The sequence below is a fragment of the Sinocyclocheilus grahami genome, unplaced genomic scaffold (genome assembly GCF_001515645.1).
Source record: "Sinocyclocheilus grahami isolate Dianchi unplaced genomic scaffold, SAMN03320097.WGS_v1.1 scaffold373.1, whole genome shotgun sequence".
Lineage (NCBI taxonomy): Eukaryota > Metazoa > Chordata > Actinopteri > Cypriniformes > Cyprinidae > Sinocyclocheilus > Sinocyclocheilus grahami.
The window spans coordinates 12,213-37,453 of record NW_015505552.1 but is presented as its reverse complement, the minus strand read 5'-3'; the positions used below and the strand labels follow the sequence as shown (position 1 = coordinate 37,453).

Here is a 25,241-nt window from a genome sequence, read left to right as displayed (position 1 = left end):
AGCACAGGCCAACCCTGTTAAGAAAAATCAGCTTAAACCAGCCTAAACTGGTTTGCTGGTCCATTTGTCTTGTTTTTGAGGGGGTTTGGGCAGTTTTCAGTTGGTCAGACTGGTCAGCTAAACCAGCTGCAAACCTTGTCCTGGTTGGAAAACCTTTGTAAACCAAGATGGTTGGCTATTAGTATTACTTTACAGTAAGGTCCTGCTATAGCAATGTTGCATTAACCAACATTAACAAACAATGAGCAAATGAGCTTCTGTTACCCCTGTTGAAAAAAACAGCATATGCTGGTTAGGTATGTTTTGATACTGGGATGCTTTTTGATGGTCCTTTGCTGGTTTATGCTGGTCCTTTTGCTGGTTTATGCTGGTCATGTGCAAAGGACCAGTTTAAACCAGCAAAGGACCAGCATAAACCAGCAAAAGACCAGCTTAAACCAGCAAAGGACCAGCTTAAACCAGCAAAGGACCAGCTTAAACCAGCATCCCAGCGTCAAAACATACCTAACCAGCATATGCTGTTTTTTTCAACAGGGACAATATTTATTAATCTTTATTAAAGTTAGTTAATTAACAACTGTTCATAGTTCGTTAGCTCAGGTCCATTAAATATTTACAGATACAGATTTGATTTTAATATTAGTAAATTAGCAACTTAACATGAACTAAGATTAATAAATGCTTTAGAAGTATTGTTAGTTCATGTTAACTAATGTAGTTAACTCCATCGTAAAGTGTCAAGACCGTCAAGTCAGGCTGGTGATGATTATATCTCAGCCAAAAAATCATGCACATATTTTTACAGTCTGAGACATAAAAAGTGAGAAGGATTTCTGGAAAACATCTCTTTGGGACGGACAACAATTCCCGCTAGCCAGGTGACTTGAGTGTTGTCCAACTCTGTACAGGGCTCAGTGTGCGCTTTAAACCACGTGCCCTGAAGCGGAAGTCCTTCGCTCTCTCAAAATGGCCGCGGCCGGTGAAGACACGTTGCCTCAGGAGGACGATGAGTTTGAGGGCATGGAGGCGAGTGGAAGCGACGAGAATGATATGGAGGGAGAAGGACAGAACGGGGATGGAGAAGGGAAAGTCTATGTCCCCGGTCTGCAGCCGCTTCAGCCGGGAGAAGAGCTGGAGATGGACCGCTCCGCTTACCGCATGTATCACGAGTGCCAGACCGGTCAGTGTGCTCAACATCATGCCCGATCACTAAACATAAACATGCTTGGTCGATATATGGTTAGCTGTGGTTTGCTCATGTTTGCAAGTGGGTAAGTTAACATACGTCTACCGACAAAATAAAGTACCATACAATAACATGTTTTTTTTTTTTGGATATGTGTGTAATGTTATTATTTATAATCATGGTGTTTGAAGTACTATATCTATGAGCAGGCAACATATCAAAATGTATCATCATTTAAAATTAAAATGTCAGGATAGGTTACAGTACTGAGAAATGGTAATTTATTTAATTGTCCAGAAAATAATGTCACAATATCTTAGTCGGGGGTCTCCAAACTTGGTCCTGTAGAGTTTAGCTCCAACCCTAATTAAACACACCTGAACCAGCTAATTAAGGTCTTACTAGGCATACTAGAAACTTACAGGCAGGTGTGTTGAGCCAAGTTGGAGCTAAACTCTGCAGGACACCTACCCTCCACGACTGAGTTCGGAGACCCCTGATCTTAGTGATCCTCAATGTAGGCTGCATGTTTGCAGTGCAATAATAGTAAATTACAATAATACCAAATTATTATATGTTGTGCCATTTTTTAAGGGCCGTTTACCAATTCTCTTTACAGTAATTGACATTTTACTTATTTGGATATTTTAATGATGATTCTCATTACTGTAATACAGTAGTTACTTTGTAAGTCGCTTTAGATAAGTGTCTGCTAAATGACTAAATGTAGTACAATTCAAATGCTGCAAAGTAAAAGAACAGTAATGGTAAACAATGAACATAAAAGGCAGTAAATCAAACAGTATTGTCACATAGTATTTTTTTCACAAAATAATGAGCATGAATTATTGTGCTCAAAAGTGTAACAATAAATAAATGCATGCATGCATCCATACATGCATACTAAAATAAAATAAATGGTCCAAAACTAAGAAGTTCTTCATCCAATGTATTATTCTTTGTGCGCACTTTTCTTTTCTTTTCTTTTTTTTTTCTTCTTTTTTTTATATTAGTGAAATATGGCCAGGATGTTTTTCTTAAAGATTTATTTTTGCCTTTATTATGACAGGACAGATCAGAAGTGGGAGAGGGAAAGGGGGTGGGATCGGGAAAGGTCCTTGTGTCGGGATTCGAACTCGGTACGCCCATAGTGCAATGCCGCTGTATGTTGGCGTGCTGCCCACAAGGCTATCGGCGACGATGGCCAAGATGTATTTTTTAACAGGAAAATGTCATGAAATGTCTTTAATTTTAATCATAACAGGAAAAACTTGTATGTCAATAACCAGATGTTTTTGTTCCGATACCTACTATCTTCTGAAATTAATTTCTAATAAGCAAACTTGTCTTTCACCTGCAGGTGCCCCATGTCTGAGTTTTGATGTGGTGCGTGATGGTGAAGGAGAAGGGCGGGAGCAGTTTCCCCTCTCTATGATTCTGTGTGCTGGTACGCAGGCGGACACCGCCTTAAGCAACAGGTACACTGACACAAATGCTGTCGGAGCTTGCTACTTTTATTGTTCTGCAACAAACAGCTAATACTTTTATGTTTGGCTTCCAAAGATGATGACATTTTCATCTCTGTCCAGGCTTATTGTCATGCGCATGCACAATCTTCATGAAACTGATAAAGATGAAAATAAAAGCAGTGATGAAGAAAGTGATGAAGATGAGGAGGACGAGGAGAAGAAACCACAGTTGGAGCTGGCCATGATGCCACATTATGGTGGGATCAACAGAGTCCGAGTAAGTCTAGTTACTGTACTAGTTCTAGTTACATTTACTCTTATTAATGTTTTTATAATTCTAGAGAATTAACTTTTTACAGCTTTTTCCAGTCCAACCAGTTTAATTTTCTCACTCATCATCTTTAGTTGTGATCTTTTTACTTTAATAGGTGTCCCAGCGAGGTGAACAGACATTTGCTGCGCTCTGGTCAGAGAAAGGACAGGTGGAGATTTTTGACCTCCGACCTCAGTTTGAGGCAGTGCACAGTTCGGCAGCGATGTCGGCCTTCATCAAGCAGCAGAAGGAAGCCACGCCTCTTTTCAGTTTTTCTGGTCACATGTCAGAAGGATTTGCCATTGATTGGTCACCCAAGGTACCAGGTGTGTAATTTGGATTGTAATATTATATCCACCTTAGTTTTCAAAGCGAAAGTAAGCTATTTTCTGGGAATGTGTGAAAGTTCTTAATCATTTGACAAATTAAAATATGATAAATACCGGTGTGCAGTATCAAGCAACATGCAGAGTGTTTTTGTACAGCTAAAATAACTAGAAGCGGATGACACAGGAAGCCTTGCACATTTAAGTTACAAATGGCCACATCAATTCTTACATTTAAAAAACAAACCAAAAAAAACATGGTGGATGTAACTGAGAAAACAGGGTCTTATCGCCATACAAACAGATGTCTAGATTAATGGGACTACTGGCTAAGACTCAAGTCATTTCATGTTTACTTGCCTCAGGACGCCTGGTAAGCGGCGACTGCAAGAAGAACATTCATGTCTGGGAGCCACAGGAGGGCGGGACTTGGAAGGTTGATCAACGGCCTTTCAGCTCACACAGCAAGTCTGTTGAGGACCTGCAGTGGTCACCTACTGAAGCCACGGTATGTCAGTCAAAAGAGAATGGTTATTTTATAATAAAAGAGGATGTAATATTTAAATTAGTGCTTCTCTCTCACCTCCAGGTTTTTGCGTCCTGCTCAGTGGATCAGTCCATTCGCATTTGGGACATAAGGGCACCACCTAATTCCATGCTCTCTGCCAGTGAGGCTCATTCTTCAGACATCAATGTTATCAGCTGGAACCGGACTGAACCTTTTATTTTGTCTGGAGGAGATGATGGCCTCCTGAAAGTCTGGGATTTAAGGCAGTTCCAGGTGAGCATGAGCAAGAGGGAACAAATATTAATGTTTAATTTTTCAGCTAAAGCATTACCAACTAAATCATTAAATGAAACAAGTCCATCTGGAATCACATGAAGAGACAGAAGCATTTCATGCCTGTTTGTCAGGTATATTGTTCTAGGGTGTTTATAAAAACGTACATGCAATGCAAACTACTACCATGAAATTATGCTTTAAAGTGAGGATGTTTTCAAAAATAATTATTCGTTTTAGAATGAATGAACACTGCCATTCAAAAAAATTTTTTTTTTTTTTTTTAGTCTCTTATGCTCACCAAGGCTGCATTTATTTAATCAATAATAATATTGTGAAATATTATTACAACTTTAAATAGCTGTTTTCTATTTGAATGTATTTTAAAATGTACATTTTCCTGTGATGGCAAAGCTGAATTTTCAGCAGCCATGTCTTCAGTGTCACATGATCCTTCAGAAATCATTCCGATAATGCTGGTTTGGTGCTTAAGAAATTTATTTTTCTTATCAATGTCGAAAACAGTTGTGCTGCTTACTATTTTTGTGTATACTATATCTTTCTGTGATTGTGAATGGAAAGTTAAAAAGAGCAGGGTTTTTGAAATAGATCTTTTTTAACATTCTAAATGTTTTTACTGTCCCTTTTTTGACGATAAATTTGATGTTGTGTTGCTGAATAGAAGTGTAAATAAAAGAAATCTTTTAATAAATAAATGTTATTTTTTGTTTGTTTAAAGTGATCACATTCATGTTTCTTTTTTTCAGTCTGGACGTCCAGTGGCCAGTTTTAAGCAGCACAGTGCTCCTGTGACGTCAGTGGAGTGGAACCCTGTTGACTCCAGTGTGTTTGCCGCCTCTGGAGCTGATGATGTTGTCAGCCAATGGGATCTATCAGTGGAGTCATGTGACATGGGAGAACAGGCAGAGGGCTTAAAACAGCTACCACCACAGCTACTGTTTCTTCACCAGGGCCAGAAAGATGTGAAGGAGCTCCACTGGCACCCACAGATTCCTGGAGTTCTCATTTCCACCGCGCTGTCGGGATTCAACATCTTCAGAACTATTTCTGTTTAACTGTGTGTGTGTGTGTGTGTGTGCCTGTGTGAGTGAGAAGAGAGAGAGAGTGGACAGTTTCAGGCAGAAAGAATGTGCGTGTGTATAATTTTAAATATACATAAGATGGATGAATTGAACATCTAGGTATGCTTGACTCGTATGCATTTCTGTCATTTTTCTCCCCCTTCTGGAACCAATTTTTCAACTTCTTGAGGCAGAAATAATGGAATTGTGTGATGAATTACTCATTTGTACTCGTTAAAACTCCGTTCTGAATCATCCACAAGTCTGTTGTTTGTGTATTAACTTTATTTATTAGTTATAACACCAGCATATTTACCGAATATTTACTTTTCCTTGGGTATCCATTCAGTTCAAAAAGGCCTCTTTTCTCTTAACTTAATGGACAAAACAGAAAGATATTTTAGTCTTTCAGGCTAAAGCTGCTAAAGGCAGACTGTGGGTTTTAATTAAGGCAGACGGCTGGTTTTATGGTTCTAACCATAGTAGCCTTCACACATATTCTAATAAAAGGAAAAAAAAATTATTCCTTATTTCTTCATGAAAAATAATTGCCAACTCAATTCCTTCTACATGTTGCCTTTTTTTCAGTTAACAACTTTAAAGTGTACTAAAGGAAATTTGCTAATCCTAGATAATATGCAAAAAAATAGATAAAATCAGGTTATATTCAAAAAAGTTGAGTTTTTATACTCCCAAGGAGTGCTCTGCATTTTCTTTCAAGACTGAGATGAGTTCAGTGACCCTTGCTGGAAAGAGGAAATGGTTTTAATATGGAAGGATGCCCTCCAGTGTAAGTATGAAGAAAGGACTTATTTATTAGTTATAACACCAGCATATTTACCGAATATTTACTTTTCCTTGGGTATCCATTCAGTTCAAAAAGGCCTCTTTTCTCTTAACTTAATGGACAAAACAGAAAGATATTTTAGTCTTTCAGGCTAAAGCTGCTAAAGGCAGACTGTGGGTTTTAATTAAGGCAGACTGCTGGTTTTATGGTTCTAACCATAGTAGCCTTCACACATATTCTAATAAAAGGAAAAAAAAATTATTCCTTATTTCTTCATGAAAAATAATTGCCAACTCAATTCCTTCTACATGTTGCCTTTTTTCAGTTAACAACTTTAAAGTGTACTAAAGGAAATTTGCTAATCCTAGATAATATGCAAAAAAATAGATAAAATCAGGTTATATTCAAAAAAGTTGAGTTTTTATACTCCCAAGGAGTGCTCTGCATTTTCTTTCAAGACTGAGATGAGTTCAGTGACCCTTGCTGGAAAGAGGAAATGGTTTTAATATGGAAGGATGCCCTCCAGTGTAAGTATGAAGAAAGGACTTGTTTACATTCTTGGCCAATTTTTGTAAATACTTAACTCCACTTCCAGCAATAGTTACCTTTTAAACTTTGATCTTTAGCCGGTTCTGTAAGACAAATAACTCTGGACTTGTGGTCATGTATGTGGCATTTGTAGATAGTCAACAGCATATACAGCAATTCCATAATGTATAACATTTAGAATTATTTTGAGGTCTTGAACTAAACTATCCTATTTTTATTTATTTATCATTCCATCCATAAATCTATCAATCCAGCCAACCTTCCTGAAGCGATCTTAAGGCTAGATGATCCCACACTGATGCAATTAAAATAAAACAGGAGGGAGTTAAAGATAGTATTCATTTATTTACTTGACTTTAAAATAAAAAATATATATCAATAGAAATAGCATGCTTACAGAAATGCATTTGCCTCCTTTCAGCACATTCAAAGAATGCAAAATGCCACAAAAAGTTGAGTGGTTTTGAGTGTAAAATAAGCACTGATTGTTATATATTCTTTAGCATTCAAATCAAACTGTGAAAGCATGACAAAAGCAACTGCTTTTAAAAATGAACCCAACCTATTAAAGCTTTTCATGCTTCTCTTTATGAATCTAGTCGAGAGCTACAGTCAAAAAACCAACCAGAATGTTTTCATTCACAGTTTGCAGCTGTTTAGCTTTAAGACTATTTTGTAGTGTGTAACTATTACGTGCGTTTCATTTTTACACTTCTTAAATGAGTACATCTCCAAAAACAATACACAATGTGATTGCTTATTGCATTTTAAGATATGTATGCATATGTAATAATGAAAACTCCCAGGAGAAAATTCCAGCATTTGTGAATGCATTCAGCAACCTTGCATCTTTCCACAAAAAGAAAAGCTTCGTCATTGGCTTTTCAGTGAAACTAAGCAAGACAAAGATGGAAAACATTGTCATGTAAGGCACTATAGAAAACCATAATATAAACAATAATTTATAACTTTGTATGTATTTGGCTTTAAAAGGTCAGCTGTCAGTCTAAACATCACCTTTTTGTCCCATTCTGTTTGAACTGCAGGTATTCACTCTCCATTGAGATTAAAGCTGTTTCCAGTTAACTGAAGAAGGTAAAGTGCCTTATAATGGAGTTATGAACTGGAAAAACTGAACATTTACTGCTCAATATTATATAGCTGAGACCATGGGAAATAGGCTATTCTTTGTAAGACATCACACCGTCCATGGGAGACTTTGTAGTTATAAAATCCAATAAAAAACAACCGCAACATTGTCTTACTTTCATAAAATTGTTCCAAAATGAGCAAACACCACTGTAAACCTGGAAAGGAGAGTTCCAAATTGTCCAGTTATTACCTCAAGAAGATATTTTCATTAACTCTCCTTGTATGGATGCTTTTTTTTAAAGAACAATTCTGTTCATGTGTCATGATCCATATGACAATGACTTATTTTTGGTCCTCAAATCGCTCACTATGTCCTTTTATAGGCCAATCTCATCATCGAATTCATCCTCAAAAGTGTATCCTTGTTGTCCGTTGGCACCTTCCTCCTCTGAATCTGTTTCTGAAAGATGCTGGTCTTCTCGCCTTCGGTCCAGCGGTGAGACTCCCTCATATTCTGAGCTCACTGAGGAAGAGAGGCTTGGAGAGTTGTCTGCTTGTCTTGGGTCTTTGTCGTAAGCCATTCTCCCACTAATCTCTTGCATCCCCTTATTTGGTCTCAAGCCCATTTCTTCTTCAACTTCCACATCTAGCCCTTCGATTACTTCCTGTCGACCAATGATCTCATCGCGTTTGTCGCTGAATCGCACTTTGGGCCTGAGCCCTTTTGATTTCACGCCATTCACCTCATTCAGCTGCTCATCTCGATGGCTCACCTCTTTGGTCATACTTTCCATCCTCATCCTCTCGTTCAACTCACTGGCAGCATTCCTTGGTGACATAATCACATCTCTCGTGCTCCTGCTGGGACTAAACACGTCTTCGGTGTCTTTGTGAGAACCCATCGTCAGTCCGTCCATCACTCCCAGGACATCTCCTAAAATCGAAGGCCCTAAATCCAAGTCGAGGTCAAAGGAAGAAACTGAATCGGAGTGCCGGAGCTCATTTGGACCGGTATCTTCTGCGTATTCAATTTCATTGTTGTGGTCCATCTGATTGTCTGTGGTCTCTACAGTGGCTGCCATGACTGGTTGTTGCACAGATGTGGGATTAGGACTAGAGGGGCCATGGCTGGACAGGAAGGAGGTGTCACCAAAAGCGTCTCCACCTCGACCAATGTGCATGGTGTGACGGAAATCACCCAGTGGAGCGGAGATCATGGTGGGGTCCAGTCGTGGGGTTCGAGAAGATGATTTGTGGAGAGGCATGGTAACAACTGAGGAACGAAACTGCAAAGTCAGATGAAGGAAAAGGTGGAATAAACATTTAAAGTGCAATAAAATGGTTTATAATTAACCATTATATTATATTACAGTTTGTTAATTATTGTTTAATATTGCTTGTTTTTTGTTTGGCCCTTGTATGTAAACATTTGCTTTTAAATGTATTATACAAATAAAATGTGATTGTTAGTTACATTCCTAAATCTCCCATATTCTAAATTAATAATAGAATAGAATAGAAATCTTCACATTTTATAATATTTAATGTTTATTTTATGTTATTCACATTTTAAAATATCTTTCCTTATACAAGTTTTTATTCAGGGACTCTGAGTTTTAAAGGAGACATGAGATAAGACACGTGATTATAATACCCGCTAAATTTCCATATTTTATTCCCAGTCAGGTATGGAATCATTACGTCGCAAAAAAAGAGGTATGATTGCGTAAAGGCTGTGAAAAAGAGGAGCTGACAGACGCCACAGCCAAGCTCGGACTTGTATGTGAAGCGCGTGCTTAAATGCATTCTTCCCTCGAGCTTTCTCGCGAGGCGAGGTCGAGACACAAAGTCTCAGAGAAACATTATGAACGTGCCCACGGTTACATCTTTTTAACACTTTACATTTTTTTCAAATAATTACTATTTAGATTTATGAAGAGACAGAAGTCTGACTGTTTTCTGAAGCCCAGGGAACTCTTTTCTATTCTCGGGGATAGTTTCTTATACTTTAATATATTTAATTGCTTGGACAAAACATTTTATAATTAGCGCGTTTCGTTGTTTATTGTTGTTAAAAATCCATTTTAGGACCATTTGAGAATCGTATTTATACGATATCGCCATTTATGTGACCTGAACTATTCATAAACAACTGCAACAGCTGGAAAGGGAATCAGTTCTAGACGCCTTTAACAGGTCCATTGACTACGTGCATAAAATCTAATATTCTGAGGCTAGTTCAGCTGATGAATACTATAAAACAGCTTTTATGCACGTTTAATAGGCTACACATTAGATGATAACGAAATAGTTTAATTGCAGCCAAGTAACTCTAACCGTGGTCTGATCATTTTAAGCAGAAGACCTGCCTTTTGTCCAGGAATGCGTCCTCCTGTCCAAAGAAGCTGTAATAAAGCAAAAATCAATTTGATATTAAATAGTCCAGCTTAATGCAATGAAGGTGTCCTAAAGTGGGAGTAACTGCAAAAGTTACGCGCCCAACTGAGTTATCGGTTTCCTTCAAAACGACGGAATTAAACTTACTTTGATCACCGTGTGCTTATCAGTGAGGTTGTGCCAATTTGTTCTTCTTATACCCAAATGTTTGTTTAAATATCTTTCGCTTTCCCTCTTTTACTGACTTTTCTGGCGTCGCTGTTCTCTCCGATATTTCCCTTTTCCTTCAGGGATGGGCAAGGAAGTGACGCGAGTTTGTAAGGGAGCGTTCTGCTAAAGCTGAGATTGTGAGTGAGCCTATGCATTTCCCTGTCAGAACACAATTATTTCACACGGATTTGTATTAATGTGTGGATATGGTCCAATCTCACTCAAGTGTAGAATCAGGAGGAATTCAGGAGGAATCAGGGTTGAAGATGAACAAAGCATATATCGGGCTTATACAGGACTATTTGTACATTGTTTAGTTTATTGCCTTGGATGAAACACAATGAAACACGTTTTGGAATCCCGTCTGTCAACATTTCAAGCAGAGCTTGTCGAAGCAGAACTTGTTCTAAAGCTCTGTTTGTAATTTGTTTTTGTATCTCCATGTATATCACTCTCACTATCAACATTATAATAGAAGTGCAAATCCCAAGATGTAAAAGCTAAAGACTTTTTAAAGTTCAAAGTTGACCCTGTAAAGCACAACATGTGAAATAATAGTAAGAAAAAAAATCTAGTTTAGACTATTTAAGTGAAACCGTTTATAGAACCTTTATATGAAATAGAAAAGAAAATATATATTAAAAAATCTTATAAATATCAGTTGTCACTCTTTATCTTTGTATCACTGCTTAATCTTATTGTCTTATGATCAAAGCTCTATATTTTTTATTGTATATTTAAATATAATACATTTAACATGATTTGTCTAATTATACACACACACGCACTGCTATACTAAAATATAAACTATCAGTCAGAGAAAGCATGTAGAAGATTGTGTAGTATATAACAGATTTAATATATATATATATATATATATATATATGTGTGTGTGTGTGTGTGTGTGTGTGTGTGTGTATACATTTATTTATAGATCTTAAAAATTCATGTATCAAATATGATGCAGCCTTCATAGAGTTCAAATAAATTATATACTAAAGGCTACAATTGACAGTCTTTCTCCTTTGGTGGCCAAGATTTCCTGCCTGGGAAGAGAATTCGAGGATGCTGCAGCTGAGCCATGAATCACATCACATCACTTCCTCTTTCTTAGTACAGCTTACCTCACACTAAAATACACTATCACTAGGGTTACTAATACAATGATGAATGCCTGGAAGTATTGGCAGTGTGTGAGATCCCACATAATTCCCAGAATTACTGAAGGAGTGGTTTGCTGGATTAGGGAATCCATTTACATGAATGTTCATTCAATCAATCTATTTTTACCTTTACAATGCCAAAATAGTCAAATAAACATGGATTCGTATTTGCTCTCCTGTAAATTCCCTAGATTTAAAAAGGGATACTTAGAGGGGTTAAAACACTGTGGAGCCAAGAAGTGTATCAAAGTAGTAAACAGTGTACTTACATTTAAAGTGCAATAAAAGCAACACAGTACATCTCTTTAATACCAGAACACATAAATATCTATTTAACACATGTCTGACCAACACATAACAAGCTTTCCAGAACAAGTTTTTATCTTATGTAACCATTCTGATGAAAATGTTGCCACCCAGTGGTGTATCCTTAAAATCTTTAGGTCCTACATTAAAACGAATATACTTTTTTTTAGCAGACGCTTTCATCCAAAGCGACTTACAGTGCATTCAGGCTATACATTTTTTATCAGTATGTATATATATATATATATATTTTTTTTTCTCTCTCTCTCTCTCTCTTTTTTCGTGATGTTAACAAAATAGAATTGAAATCAGAGACTTTTAATTTGAAAAATCAAGCTAATTTAAGTTTTACTAAATTGAGTTAAAACTAATATGGGCTGTATGTAAAAAATAAACAAAACAATAAATTGATATATAATAAATATCTCTCTCTCTTTTCTTTTTATGGTAACCAGTTAAAATTAGAACGCAAACAGCGACTTTTAATTTGAAAAGCCAGCTCAGCGGCAGTACGTCTCTTCTGTCTAGTGTTGCGGCCTGATGTGTGTCGGAGGAGGATGTCTGACAACGCAGAATCTCCTACAGAAACTCAAAAAGAGGATCCTTCGATACAACACGCTGCCACTGAACACACTGGAGCGTCGGATGAGAAGAAAAAGAGTATGTTTTGGAGTTATATACACGACCAGAGAAACGGTTATACATTCATTTCTAAACGCTGCTGCTGTTTATTTGGCGTAGTTTATTAGCGGGCTACTTCCGCGATTTAGCGAAGATCGACTGTTCTGCCAGCCAATCAAGTTGCCGTTTGTTTATAGGCAGCCAATGGCTGGCCAAGCAGGCACGTGTTTTTTTTTACTTTGACAGGGATTGCAAGAGTTTTTTTTTTTATTATATATATATATATATATTTACTGTATATGGTTCAAAGATGTGACATCCGTTTTGGTGTGTGCATCAAATTAAATCACAAAAGTGATTTTATATACATAGAAAACATATTAAATGCAAGTAAAGTTTATATTTGTGTCAAATAACTTTTGCCATTCAGCGCAACGCATATATTGATTTAAAAATGAAACAACATACTTATTCTGACCTGTACTTGTTCAAATATATAAAAGAAAAAGTGATCATTCTATTTTTCATTATATAATTTTAATTTATTAAAAACTTCTTGCTGATAAATGGGTGGTAAAATGTAGTGGTTTGAAGGATGGTGGCGAAGATAGCTAAAGATTTAAAACTACAATTAGATTTTGAGAGTCTTTTAATGTCGTCTAATGATTCTTGATCTAAATATGCCTGACAAGATTTTTTTGGTATATAAAGTATTGTTACAATGAATGATATTTTAGTGGGTGTCTTCTATAAATCATGGTAAAAATAGTGTGTTTGTAATCGTAATGTATGATTACATTTAACAGGACACATTCTAATAATGTATGGAAAAAATTCACCTTTTTGTCTTTGACCCATATATTTCAAATAATTGTTACATAAAATATTTAAATTTTTCAATAATTATAACATAAATCTAATATATTCATACATATATAATGTATGTCATAAATATGTGTATGATGAACCCAATCAAGGTAAAATTACTCATGAAATCAAACAGAAAATAAATTATTGGCCTTCTTTACTGAATGCTTTATCTTTCTGCTCTTCCACCAGTTCATTTATGTCAATCAGTCCTTTGCTCCATCACCAGACCAAGAAGTGGGTGTGCTTTTCGAGGTATGATTTTATTTTTTTTTGCCAAATGCTACTCTGCCCCATCTGGCTTAGTAAGATCATTTTATGTTGACTGAAATTATTTCAGATTGCCATTTTTACAGTAGTGCAGCCACTGCTGACAAATGCTGATGAGCAAGTTTTCATCTTAAAATGTTTAAAGATCTGCTTATTTTCTGACTATTTAGGTAAAATCGAAGCTCCAAAAAAAAAATCCTCTGTACAAGTTTCTGTTCTAACTTTACCAGTCTAATTTATAATGGGTATAATAGGTTATGCCATATAAATGCCATTTTAGTTTCCTTAATTTCAATGGAAACAGTGTGTTTTGCTGATTGACTTGGTAAACCTTGTTGTTCTGCTCTGTTTTACAGTGTTTTGGAAGTGATGGTAAACTAGTTCTCCATTACTGCAAGTCACAGGCCTGGGGATGATTGTGCAACTCTTTTTCTCCCCCTTTCTCCCTTTCATTTATACATCTGTACACATACAGTATCAAAACATCACTCACACATCATGATTGTTTTTTATAACTTATTGATTTTTCATGTTTTTTTTTTTTGTAAATAATAAAATGTAAATAATATTGTAAAACAATGCAATATCTCATGGGACTTTTTCAGGTGGAAATCATAAGAACGCCAAATACTTTTAGCAACACATTTTGATGCATGCTTTTCATATTTAAGCTCATGTTGAAGTGATTTAAAAGGACAAGGAAAATATGTGATTCTCAGTAGTACAGAGTGATTACTTTTCACAGGAGGGGTGGGTAATGTCCCAGGACAGAGCGGGTCACATGTAAGGGGTGGTGGAGACGTACAGGGGTGTGAAGAATAGGTGGGACAGAGGGATGTTTAAAAAGGCACGGTGGAGCAATGTATAAGAAGACAGGATAGAAAGATGGAGACGGTGCTAACAGATGGACTGAAGAGGGATTATGGATGCTCTTGGTAGAGTGTGACACCATTTTCCAAGGAAAGGCAGGAAAAGGAGGAGATTTGGGCAGGATTGTACCAAAAAAGGGGAAAAGCAGAAATAATCGCAAAAGGATAAAGAGGGAAACTGCATGCTGAACCAAAGAGACGAGGACCTTCTGTGTTTAACAGCTGCACAGAAGGTGGAAAAAGATACATATTAATGGATCGAAATAGGGAGTTATTATTACGATGGACATGATGTAAGAAGATTAATATGCACAGGTAAAAATCAGCTTTTTAAAAAAAATGCAGAATAATTGTTGATTTTCTTGTAAAACCACTAAATTTCATTCTCAATTCTGCATATATAATAATGTAATGCATAAAAGGTATGGCTTTCAGATCATGAAGCAATTTAAAGGAAAACCATTTGGTTGTACTCTTAAATATATGATTCAAGCATTTGTTCTGATTAGCAGACATTTTGTCTTTCATATCACTAACAAACACATTCAAATGATTTTAAATGTAGGCTCTATAATCCAATAAACTAAAAAGTGGGAATGTGCAGTTGTTGCCTTAAAAAGCTATTTCCAGTTGAACTAACCCTTGAAAATGAATTTTGTTGATGTAACCTACACTAATGTATTCAGGTTTATTCAGATATTAAACTATATTTTTTGACAGTTCTTTTAAAATCAAATGTTTATAAAACTCCATATTTGATGTAAAAAATATATAGGTATCCTTAAAATAGTAAAAAAAAGAAAAATGCACACCTACAAAGCCCAAACAGATTAAAACAGATTATTAGAGGATTACAAGTAAAGTTAGACTTAATGCAAGAGCTTAACTAATAATTTCATCACGTAACTTCAGACGTAATCCTTCGAATTCCCTCTTTTTACTTTTCTCATTTTAAATCCCATTCAGGGCTGCACTGAAAATAATAGTTTCACATCATTTATTCAGCATTACATAAACATGTTTTTATCTCTGGATTATACAGTTTTGCACATAAATTTACACAGAATATGCAAGATATTAATCATTTTAACAAAATAAGGGATCATAAAAATTGCATGTATACTAAATATAGTGCTAAAAATAAGATTTAAATAAAACAAGAAAAAATTGCACATCCCCTTAATGCATTGTATTGGAGCATCTGTGATTGTTTTCACCTTTTGTAGTAGTTGTAATGACTATGATTTTGAGATCCATCTTTTTACAACGAGGACAGTTACAAATATATACACTTTATTTTGAACTGTCCTCATTGTAAAAATATGGATCTTAAAATCGTACAGTCATTGTTGGAAATTCGTTATATGCAGAAGATGCTAGAATAATATGTAAAGAATGTGCAGGACCTGAAGGATTTTTCTGAAGAACTGCAGGCAGTTGAACTGCTCCAGACAAACAAGGGACTCATTAACTTTCTCATAACATAAAAACAGTCATTGATAATCCATGTAACATTAATATATACATTTAAAAAAAATTCTCGTTTTGTTAAAATTCTTAAAATCTTGAATATTCAGCAAGGGCATGTATACTTGTGAGCGGAAATGAATATGATTGATATTGATGATTGAAGCGATGGTAATAATCATAAGGCTCCTTAGTTTAATCAGATTTAAATTAAAGGAAGTTTGGGCAATTTATTAACCTCTGATATTGCCTATAGTTTTCAGAGTTACATAACAAATCACAAATAGGGCCTATAAAGTAGGCTACTCAGATAATATCTAATAAAGCAATTTAATGGGATTAAGTGATGATTTCTGTTATAGCATGTTACGCCCCGTCTAGGGTGAAGGTGCAACATGAAGGAGTACGAGGACACGGAGGAGTTTTGGAAAACGAATGAACAGTATCTTAATTAAACAAGGATTTTACAGTACAAGAGGGGGGATTTTAGCTTCAGGAGCCGACAAGGCCAAAATAACAAACAGAAAGCTAATATACAAACCTCTAAATTCCCTACTTCACAAAATAAAAATAAAACACAATTACTCCCCTAACTTCCGATCCAAAAAACAATAAAATAAAAAAAACAAGGTTCCTACAAAAATGGCGTCGGTTCCCTACCTCCCCAGAATATTATTATATACAATGATAAGCGAACAGATCCGAACAAGGGCAATCCAGAATCGTAGTCAAAGAACAGGTGGAAGTCAGTAGTAAGAATAAATGGGCAAAGCAAACTAACAAACAATCTCTCACCAGCGAACACTCGATTGAACACGCACAGAAATTCTCAGTCTTACTAACACATGTAACTAACTAGCAGCGCAAACATAACAAGAGAGCACAAAAGCTGAAGCAGGGAGGGATGATGGAGTCTCTTATAGGCAGCAAGGAGTCAGATGATCAGGCAGGGCGTGGCACCAATTAGACTGCAGGAACCAATCAGCGCATAAGTGACATCAAATAAAAATATATTTAAAAAATAATCCATATAATGATATACTATTGCCAGGAAGCATTAACACAAAAAGTTCAGTGCTATGGTGTACCTGTGTGGTTAATGTAATATGTCTTTTTAGAACTCTTCAAGGACATTTTGATTTTCTTTAAAGTTTCTTTGGATAATAGACATCTGTTCAGAAGAAAAGTGTAACGTATAAGCCTGTGACATATGTTGTTCTTTCCTCTCTTACTACGGTTCTTCCCTGATCTGACCCTCTCCTTTAATAAATCCACATCTTCATTTATCCTACCATCTGTCACAGGGATCTCTTACTCATTTCTGCTTTATGTAATTTTCTCAATTTCATTCTCATCCCAAAAGATTTCTTGTTCTTGGTTACTGATCCCTGTTTGCCCTTTATAAACCACCTCTGCCTTCACTTTGGGTAGCATGTTGGACCACATGTCCAGGCGTTCTCGCTCCCTGCTCTCTCTTTTCCTGACCTCCCTTGCCCTCGCGTTATCCGTGCTGGCTTTCTGTACATCTTACTGGTGTGAAGGAACGCACAAGGTGGTCAAACCTCTCTGCTTGTCACCTGTCAAGATGAAGAACTGCGGCCAGAACAACAGTGAACCTTACACTACAGGTATGATGTAGTCTTCTGGTTTGATATTACCTGTGTGACCAATCACATTCATGCTGATATTCAGACCAACATCACAATTTAAGTATGGCGTTAAAGGGATAGTTCACACAATAATTAAAATTTGCTGAAAATGTACTCACCTTTGTAGCCATCCAAGATATAGATGAGTTTGGTTCTTCATTAGAACAGATTTGGAGAAATTAAGCATTGCATTACTTGCTCACCAATGGATCCTCTGAAGTGAATGGGTGCCGTCAGAATGAGAGTCCAAACAGCTGATCAAAACATCACAATTATCCACACAGCTCCAGTGAAGCAAAAAGCTATGTGTTTGTAATAAACATATGTATCTTTATGCTGCTTTTAACGTAAAACCATAATATTTCTCCAGTGGAAAAGCATCATGAGAGAAATGTACACAAGATCAAGCCCTGTTTACAAGTAAAAACAGTCCTAAAGAAATACTGCATGGTGGAGGAAATGTTATTATAGATTATATACTTGTGTTTTTTGCTAGAAACAACAGTTTAAAGTTAAAACATCTTAATAATGGATTTGTTTCTTACATGCATATTTTTACTTCCTAATACATTAATTGATGGACTGGGGTTGTGTGGATTACTTGTGGATTATTGTGATGTTTTTATCAGCTGTTTGGACTCCGACGGCACCCATTCACTGCAGAGGAGCCATTGGTGAGCAAGTGATGTAAGGCTAAATTTCTCCAAATCTGTTCTAATGAAGAAACAAACTCATCTACATCTTGCATTGGCTGAGTAGCTTATATTTAATGATGTTTTCTAAAGGAAAGCACAGTTAACCTTAACACATCTCTAAACAGCAATGGTGTTGTTTCTTTTTTTTTTTTTAAATAATTAATCCGTATTTTGACCATATTGGTTGAGTGAATGGCTCTTTCGTAAAGATGGTTGCCACCTACTGGCGTAATAATGGAGCCTGCGAAAAGATTCAAAGAAAAATCCCCACTACTAATGATACAAACACTGACTGTACCATCCACTCATTCAGGTTACTGTCAGGCTAATTGGTTGTCCTCTTTTCTCTTCAGAAAGCCCCACCCCAGATCCACAGAACCCGCTACCAACATTATCACCAAAGCGAAGGGAGGAACTAGCCAAGATTCGACAAAGACAATTGGCCAATGCAGTGCAATACATTTGGGAGACGGGAGAAGACAAGTATACCTTCAGATATTTCCACACAGGATTTTGGGAGTCCTGTGAAAAACATGCTGATGGTAAGAAAACCTCTCATCAAAAGACATCAAAGTGATAGTTCACCCAAAAATTAAAAACCCGGAAGTATCTACTCACCTCATTTTGCTTCCAACCTGTCATGTTCTTTTTATCCATGGACCACAAAAGGAGATGTTAGGCTGGATTTTCATGCTGTTCTTTCCCATATAATGAAACTGAAAGTTGTCCATTTTCATTCCACCATATTTATTGTCAAATTTGGTGAATTGGTCACACTAAACCAAGGGTTCTTTAAATCCACTTTCCTGCAGAGTTTAGCACTAACCTTGATCAAACTCACCTACCTGTATCTTTCTAGTAACCCTGAAGACTTTGATTAGTCTTTTCCCTTCACTAATTTATCAAATGTATAGTCTTCAGAGGACTTGGTATATAGTGCACAAATTGTATGTATCACATTTATGGTGCTTTTGTCATTTTAATTGACAGTCCTTACTCACCGTTCGCTGTTATTTCATGGAAACGAGCTGCATGAACTGCATGATTCTGTCAAATTTCTCCTTTTGAATTTTATGGAAGAAAGAAAGTCTTAAGAGGTTGAACCATGATGGTAAATGACACAAATTTCATATCTGAGAAAATTGTTCTTGTCATTATCATTAAATTACAGTTTTTACAATAATTTCGGCTCTAATTTTAGAAACTTGATGTCATTTTTCAAAAAACATCATTACTTGTAACACAGACTGTCCAGTGTTCAAAACAAAGCATTGTATAGTAAATTCATATCTTTAAAGAAACCTTGCACTTGCATAATGATTGGCTCAAATAACTTATAATGAAATACCATAGGAACATTAATTTAGATCACTGTCTATGGGGACCATAGAAACAGAGTCTAAAACAGAATGCTGATGAAGTATTACATCCATAGACAATGTACAGTAGTCCAATTGGTGACAATGACAGTGATTGGTGCCACTAGATCTGAAATATTCCTGATCATCACATGGAATATTGTTTGCCAGTTTCCACGAAGCTATATGTATTAAAGAGATTTTTCACACAAAAATTACAATTCTGTCATCATTTATTCACCCTCTTCTTGTTCTAAACCTGTATGATTTTCTTTCTTCTGTTGAACACAAAAGAAAATATCTTGAAGAATATTGGTAACCAAACAGTTAATGCTAGTCATTGATATTCCTTATTTTTTTCCATATTATGGAAGTCAATGGCTGCAGTCAGCCATCAAAATATCTTCTTTTGTGCTGAAGAACAGAAGAAAGAAACTCATACAGGTTAAGATCAAGTGGAGGATGAGTTAATAATGTCAGAATTTTACTTTTTGAGTAAACATTACCTTTAAGAGTAATGCAAATTTTTGAAATCGACATTTAGATCATTGTAATCAAATGAATAGACAGATGCTGTGTGTGAATTGCTTATTGAAATACTTTACCTATTGAAATAATACTTTGATGTTATTTTGTGTCATTTTGAATAGGTGAATTTAATCAAATGAACAAATGAATTTAGGCTTATGTGTATTGTGTTTACTCAATTGTAGAAGGTATTAAGAGTTTTGAAAATATACATTTTGATTACTGTCTGAGTTTTGTGTCTAGAATTTTGAAAAATTACATCAAAGTTCTGATGTTAGTGCTAAAGTAATTGTAAAAATAAAGAGGCAATTTAAAAAAATCATCAGAATTGCACATCTATTTAAAATGCATTATATAGCATTGATTTATCAAATAATCATATTGTTGAGTGTGTCAGACATTGGATTTAATTGGTATTCTTGTTCATTCTGCTACATTAAAGGAGAACGATGTCGCCGGTTCTTGGATCTTACTCCTGGAGAGACTCATGGTAAGATTGCAGTGTGTGTGTGTGTGTGTGTGTGTGTATGAAATTATCTCTGCAGAATGATATAACCAATGATGTGTGTAGGTGTAACTGTGCCTGCAAGGCATTCTGTATTTGTACAGTATGTGCTCATGTAAGTTCATGTGCTCCTCTCTGCTATGGAAGTCAATGGCTACAGTCAGCCATCAAAATATCTTCTTTTGTGCTGAAGAACAGAAGAAAGAAACTCATACAGGTTAAGATCAAGTGGAGGATGAGTTAATAATGTCAGAAGTTTACTTTTTGAGTAATCTATCCCTTTAAGAGTAATGCAAATTTTTAAAATCGACATTTAGATCATTGTAATCAAATGAATAGACAGATGCTGTGTGTGAATTGCTTATTGAAATACTTTACTTATTGAAATCATACTTTGATGTTATTTTGTGTCATTTTGAATAGGTGAATTTAATAAAATGAACAAATGAATTTAGGCTTATGTGTATTGTGTTTACTCAATTGTAGAAGGTATTAAGAGTTTTGAAAATATACATTTTGATTACTGTCTGAGTTTCGTGTCTAGAATTTTGAAAAATTACATCAAAGTACTGATGTTAGTGCTAAAGTAATTGTAAAAATAAAGAGGCAATTTAAAAAATCATCAAAATTGCACATCTATTTAAAATGCATTATATATCATTGATTTATCAAATAATCATATTGTTGAGTGTGTCAGACATTGGATTTCATTGGTATTCTTGTTCATTCTGCTACATTAAAGGAGAACGATGTCGCCGGTTCTTGGATCTTACTCCTGGAGAGACTCATGGTAAGATTGCAGTGTGTGTGTGTGTGTGTGTGTGTGTGTGTGTGTGTGTGTGTATGAAATTATCTCTGCAGAATGATATAACCAATGATGTGTGTAGGTGTAACTGTGCCTGCAAGGCATTCTGTATTTGTACAGTATGTGCTCATGTAAGTTCATGTGCTCCTCTCTGCCTGCTGCAGGTGTTCTGTGGTTGTCAATGATTGCTGAGTTCATGTACATCAGTTTGTTGGGCATGGGCTTTCTACTAATGTGGGTGGAAGTGTTGTGTGCTCATAAAGAAATGCATGCACTCAAAATCAACGCTTTCGCAGCCATGTGTACAGTGCTCTCAGGTAAGATAGTGGTCCTTGGTTCCCTCTTGTGGTCAAGTTTAGTATTGCATTATTGTTAATGTATATTATTTTGATTTCCCCCTACTTTTTTCTTTCAGGACTGTTAGGGATGGTGGCTCATATGATGTACACCACCGTATTTCAGCTAACTGTGATTGTGGGGCCCAAAGACTGGAGACCTCAGACATGGGACTATGGCTGGTCATTTGCGTGAGTACACTTACAAAATATTTTCACCCAGTTTATGTATAGTAAAGTTTGGTTTGTTTGTGATTTGATTAAAGTGGTAGTTTCTTTATATGAACTTTATAGATGTTTGCGAATTTTCCTCTTTCTTTTGCATGGTCCTTTCACTCACTTCTCGACTCCAAGGCTTGCATGGGTGTCTTTCAGCTGCTGCATGGGTGCTGCAGTTATGACCCTTAATTCTTACACAAAAACAGTCATTGAGCTACGTCACCGCCAGAGGCTTCGATTAGAGGAGGCCCGTGCTACAAGCCACGCTCCGTCCTACAATGAGGTGGTCCCAGGTGGAGGGTTGTACTCTGTCAGCGGCCTATTACAGTGCCCAAATGGGATGATAGACTCTATGTGGGCATCCAATGGGAGCATGGGACTGGTGCAAGAGAGGGATGTGCCCACCCTGGTACTCGTTGGAGGATGCGGACAAGATTCGTGTGAAGACTGTGAGAGAGAGATGGATGAGATGAAGGAGGCCATGAATGGAATAGATTCTCCTTGTTAATCGTGGATGATGTGAGTTGAGGGGCTAGTTCACTCAAAAATGAAAAATTGTGTTATTATTTAGTCCCCATCATGTCATTTCAAACCTATATGGCCTTCTTTTGTCTGTGGAACACAGAAGAAAATAACTTGAAGAATGGTAGTAATCAAACAGATTTGTTTACCACTGATGCCCAGTGGATGGAGATTTTTATTTTTAAATGGGACATGAACTGCCTTTTTATTCTTTTGTACTGTTCTCTGAGGTCCCCTTATAATGTTTTCAAGATTTTCACATTAAAAAACATTATAATTTAGAAGTGATAGGCTATTTTCTGTCCTGTTTTAACCCCCCTCATCAGAACGCTCTGTTTGAATAGGCGTGGCAAATTGTAGATTCTGAAGTAAGCACCCACTGCTATGATTGGCTAACACTTGTGTATGTTTGACAGCCCTTCACAGATGTAAGCTGCTGTGATTTAGGTTTAAAATGCATAAATAGTCATATCACACAATCTGTTCAACAGACAAATCAATAGTGACCACATAATAAAAACAGTTACTCACACTTTGTCTTTTAGTCTCAATCTTTCCAAAAATCCTGTGTCAAATTGTGCCTTGTTTGTAGACGAATCAAAAAAGTGAACAAAAGACTAAGTTCTTACTGACACTGTCTAGAACTTCATTAAAAAGTAAGTTAATCCACTCTTACCTAACATTGCGATCAGAAGAAAGGAAATGTAGATACAGTTTTTTCCCCCATAACTTGCACTGCATCTTGTTGTCTTCAGAGCCATCTTTAACGTTTGGTATCTGCGTAGACCTACGCATTCACCTCTCTCATAAATACTACACTCTAAAAAATGCTGGGTTAAATACAGCCCAGTTGCTGGGTTTGTCCCTATTTTACCCAGCACTGGGTTGTATTTAACCCAGCATTTTTTAGAGTGTACAGGTGCATCTCAATAAATTAGAATGTCGTGGAAAAGTTCATTTATTTCAGTAATTCAACTCAAATTGTGAAACTTGTGTATTAAATAAATTCAATGCACACAGACTGAAGTAGTTTAAGTCTTTGGTTCTTTTAATTGTGATGATTTTGGCTCACATTTAACAAAATGGTCAAAATGGTACATGATGGGCGGGGCTAAACAGGCGTTGATCTTCTTCTGCGGAGGTGGAGTTTAGCCACACTATTATTACATCATAGAGTGGCACATTCCACAAGCTGTCAATTTTGGCAGACTGGCTTCAATATAAGCTATTTTTAAACTAACTAGAAAGCTTTGAGTTCTGAAACTTGGATTTTTTAAATAGTACAATGACTGTAATTCTCTGTAATATCTCATATTTTCTTCTGTATTGTATTTGTAACCCAGTGTAATAATTTACAAGTTTTTTATATATATATATATATATATATATATATATATATATATATATATATATATATATATATTGTGTGTTTTTTATATATGTATGTGGGGGTGTATAATTTCTGTGTTTTTTATTTTTATATATTTTTTTTTCACTTTAATGGTTTGATTTAATAATAATAATAATCACCATCATCATTATCAGAATCATGCTAATATTGTTTATCCAATCGTATTCACTTGTCCACGTTGGATGTCCAATCTATGATTAAGGTGAAGGGGGCGGGAAGAATTGAGGGCAAAGTTGAACGAGGAAGAATCGGGAGAGCACGAGGGAGAAGAGCGTGCGATCATCTGGTGTGATATTGTTTTACAAAAGATATAGTGTAACTAATGCTATAATGTGTTACAATAGTTTATGTAACTTTGGCATATTGGACCTCTTTAAAAGGACACATTGAAACCCATCCAGCTAAAAAGATATTGATGGAGTGTTGGGAACATAACTCAAATAATACATGTTTTGGATGGACTGTAAAAAAAGAGGCTGAGGATATTGGATTGACAAGAATAGATGTAAGTCCTACAGTGGAAATTCCCATAATACCTCCGTGGTTATTTCCAATACCTATAGTAGACCTTCAGATTTTGGAAGAAATTAATAATAAAAAGGGTTATGTTTCCAAGAATGAGATTGCACAAATATACATGGATCAAAATTATAGTCAGGAAATTAAAATATTTACAGATGGATCCAAAGATCCTGTTTCAGGAAATACAGCAGTTTCTATATGCATTCCTCATTTTAAGATTAAAATTGCAAAAAGGACAAGTAATCATTTATCAGTTTATTCAGCAGAAATGATAGCCATTCTGATAGCTCTTAATTGGGTCGAGGAAATACAGCCATTAAGAACAGTTATTTGCTCAGACTCTTATTCTGTCTTAATAAGTTTATTAAGTGGCAAGTCTACATCTAGACAAGACATATTATATGATATCCTACAAAGCATGTTCAAAATTCACCAATATAGATTAAGTATTTCATTTTTATGGGTACCGGCACATGTTGGGATAGAGGGAAATGAGGAAGCTGATCAAATGGCCAAGAAGGCATTAAAACAAACCGATATAGATATAAATATATCACTTAGTAAAGCAGAAATGAAAGGAATAATCAGAGGGGCTATGATTAGGAAATGGCAAAAGATGTGGGATAGGGACATAAAGGGTCGGCATCTATACAACATTCAAAAACAAGTTGGAAATGGAAGGAAAAACTTTGGAAGTAGGAAGGAGGACACAATAATATCTAGACTCCGTATTGGTCACACAGCTCTTAATCAATCATTATTTATTATTGGTAAACATGAATCAGGTAATTGCAATAATTGTGGTATACCAGAGACTGTGGAACATATCCTATTACATTGTGAAGCATATGAAAGAGAAAGAATGCGATATTTTTATGGATATGTTGGGATTAGGGAAATGAGGAAGCTGATCAAATGGCCAAGAAGGCATTAAAAC

The 25,241-nt window shown here is 35.9% G+C and overlaps 3 protein-coding genes across 8 annotated transcripts; 2 read left to right on the top strand and 1 right to left on the bottom strand.

Moving 5' to 3' along the window:
- Positions 1-913: 913 nt before the first annotated feature.
- Positions 914-5,673, top strand: LOC107549456 (glutamate-rich WD repeat-containing protein 1-like). Its single transcript, XM_016230527.1, has 7 exons — positions 914-1,180; positions 2,547-2,664; positions 2,776-2,932; positions 3,084-3,294; positions 3,660-3,802; positions 3,884-4,075; positions 4,843-5,673. The coding sequence occupies exons 1-7, from the start codon at positions 967-969 to the stop codon at positions 5,149-5,151; spliced, it is 1,344 nt and encodes a 447-aa protein (XP_016086013.1). The 5' UTR covers positions 914-966; the 3' UTR covers positions 5,152-5,673.
- Positions 5,674-6,924: 1,251 nt separating this feature from the next.
- On the bottom strand, positions 6,925-10,298 carry LOC107549454 (uncharacterized). 5 transcript variants are annotated; one of them, XM_016230523.1, is made up of 3 exons: positions 10,130-10,298; positions 9,955-9,990; positions 6,925-8,871 (listed from the first exon to the last, which is right to left on the bottom strand). In XM_016230523.1, the coding sequence occupies exon 3, from the start codon at positions 8,848-8,850 to the stop codon at positions 7,963-7,965; it is 888 nt and encodes a 295-aa protein (XP_016086009.1). In that variant the 5' UTR covers positions 8,851-8,871; positions 9,955-9,990; positions 10,130-10,298; the 3' UTR covers positions 6,925-7,962. The 5 variants fall into 5 exon arrangements, with proteins under 5 accessions (XP_016086009.1, XP_016086008.1, XP_016086010.1 ...); XM_016230522.1 differs by having other exon boundaries at positions 6,925-8,858; XM_016230524.1 differs by lacking the exon at positions 9,955-9,990.
- Positions 10,299-13,335: 3,037 nt separating this feature from the next.
- On the top strand, positions 13,336-22,373 carry LOC107549453 (germ cell-specific gene 1-like protein). 2 transcript variants are annotated; one of them, XM_016230521.1, is made up of 8 exons: positions 13,336-13,404; positions 13,776-14,603; positions 17,060-17,383; positions 18,453-18,641; positions 20,428-20,475; positions 21,460-21,612; positions 21,711-21,822; positions 21,985-22,373. In XM_016230521.1, exons 3-8 carry the CDS (start codon positions 17,188-17,190, stop codon positions 22,355-22,357), a joined length of 1,071 nt encoding a protein of 356 aa, XP_016086007.1. In that variant the 5' UTR covers positions 13,336-13,404; positions 13,776-14,603; positions 17,060-17,187; the 3' UTR covers positions 22,358-22,373. The 2 variants fall into 2 exon arrangements, 1 of the variants encoding a protein (XP_016086007.1); XR_001604564.1 differs by lacking the exons at positions 17,060-17,383; positions 20,428-20,475; positions 21,460-21,612; positions 21,711-21,822; positions 21,985-22,373 and having other exon boundaries at positions 18,453-18,521.
- Positions 22,374-25,241: the final 2,868 nt, after the last annotated feature.

Excerpts from the sequence above, each read along its gene's own strand:
- LOC107549456 (XM_016230527.1), top strand. The coding sequence starts at position 967 with ATGGCCGCGGCCGGTGAAGACACGTTGCCTCAGGAGGACGATGAGTTT. Across the intron at positions 1,181-2,546 it reads GTATCACGAGTGCCAGACCG|GTGCCCCATGTCTGAGTTTT; the intron begins GTCAGTGTGCTC and ends TTTCACCTGCAG. Across the intron at positions 3,803-3,883 it reads GGTCACCTACTGAAGCCACG|GTTTTTGCGTCCTGCTCAGT; the intron begins GTATGTCAGTCA and ends TCTCACCTCCAG.
- LOC107549454 (XM_016230523.1), bottom strand. The coding sequence starts at position 8,850 with ATGCCTCTCCACAAATCATCTTCTCGAACCCCACGACTGGACCCCACC.
- LOC107549453 (XM_016230521.1), top strand. The coding sequence starts at position 17,188 with ATGTTGGACCACATGTCCAGGCGTTCTCGCTCCCTGCTCTCTCTTTTC. Across the intron at positions 20,476-21,459 it reads TACTCCTGGAGAGACTCATG|GTGTTCTGTGGTTGTCAATG; the intron begins GTAAGATTGCAG and ends TGCCTGCTGCAG. Across the intron at positions 21,613-21,710 it reads CATGTGTACAGTGCTCTCAG|GACTGTTAGGGATGGTGGCT; the intron begins GTAAGATAGTGG and ends TTTTTCTTTCAG.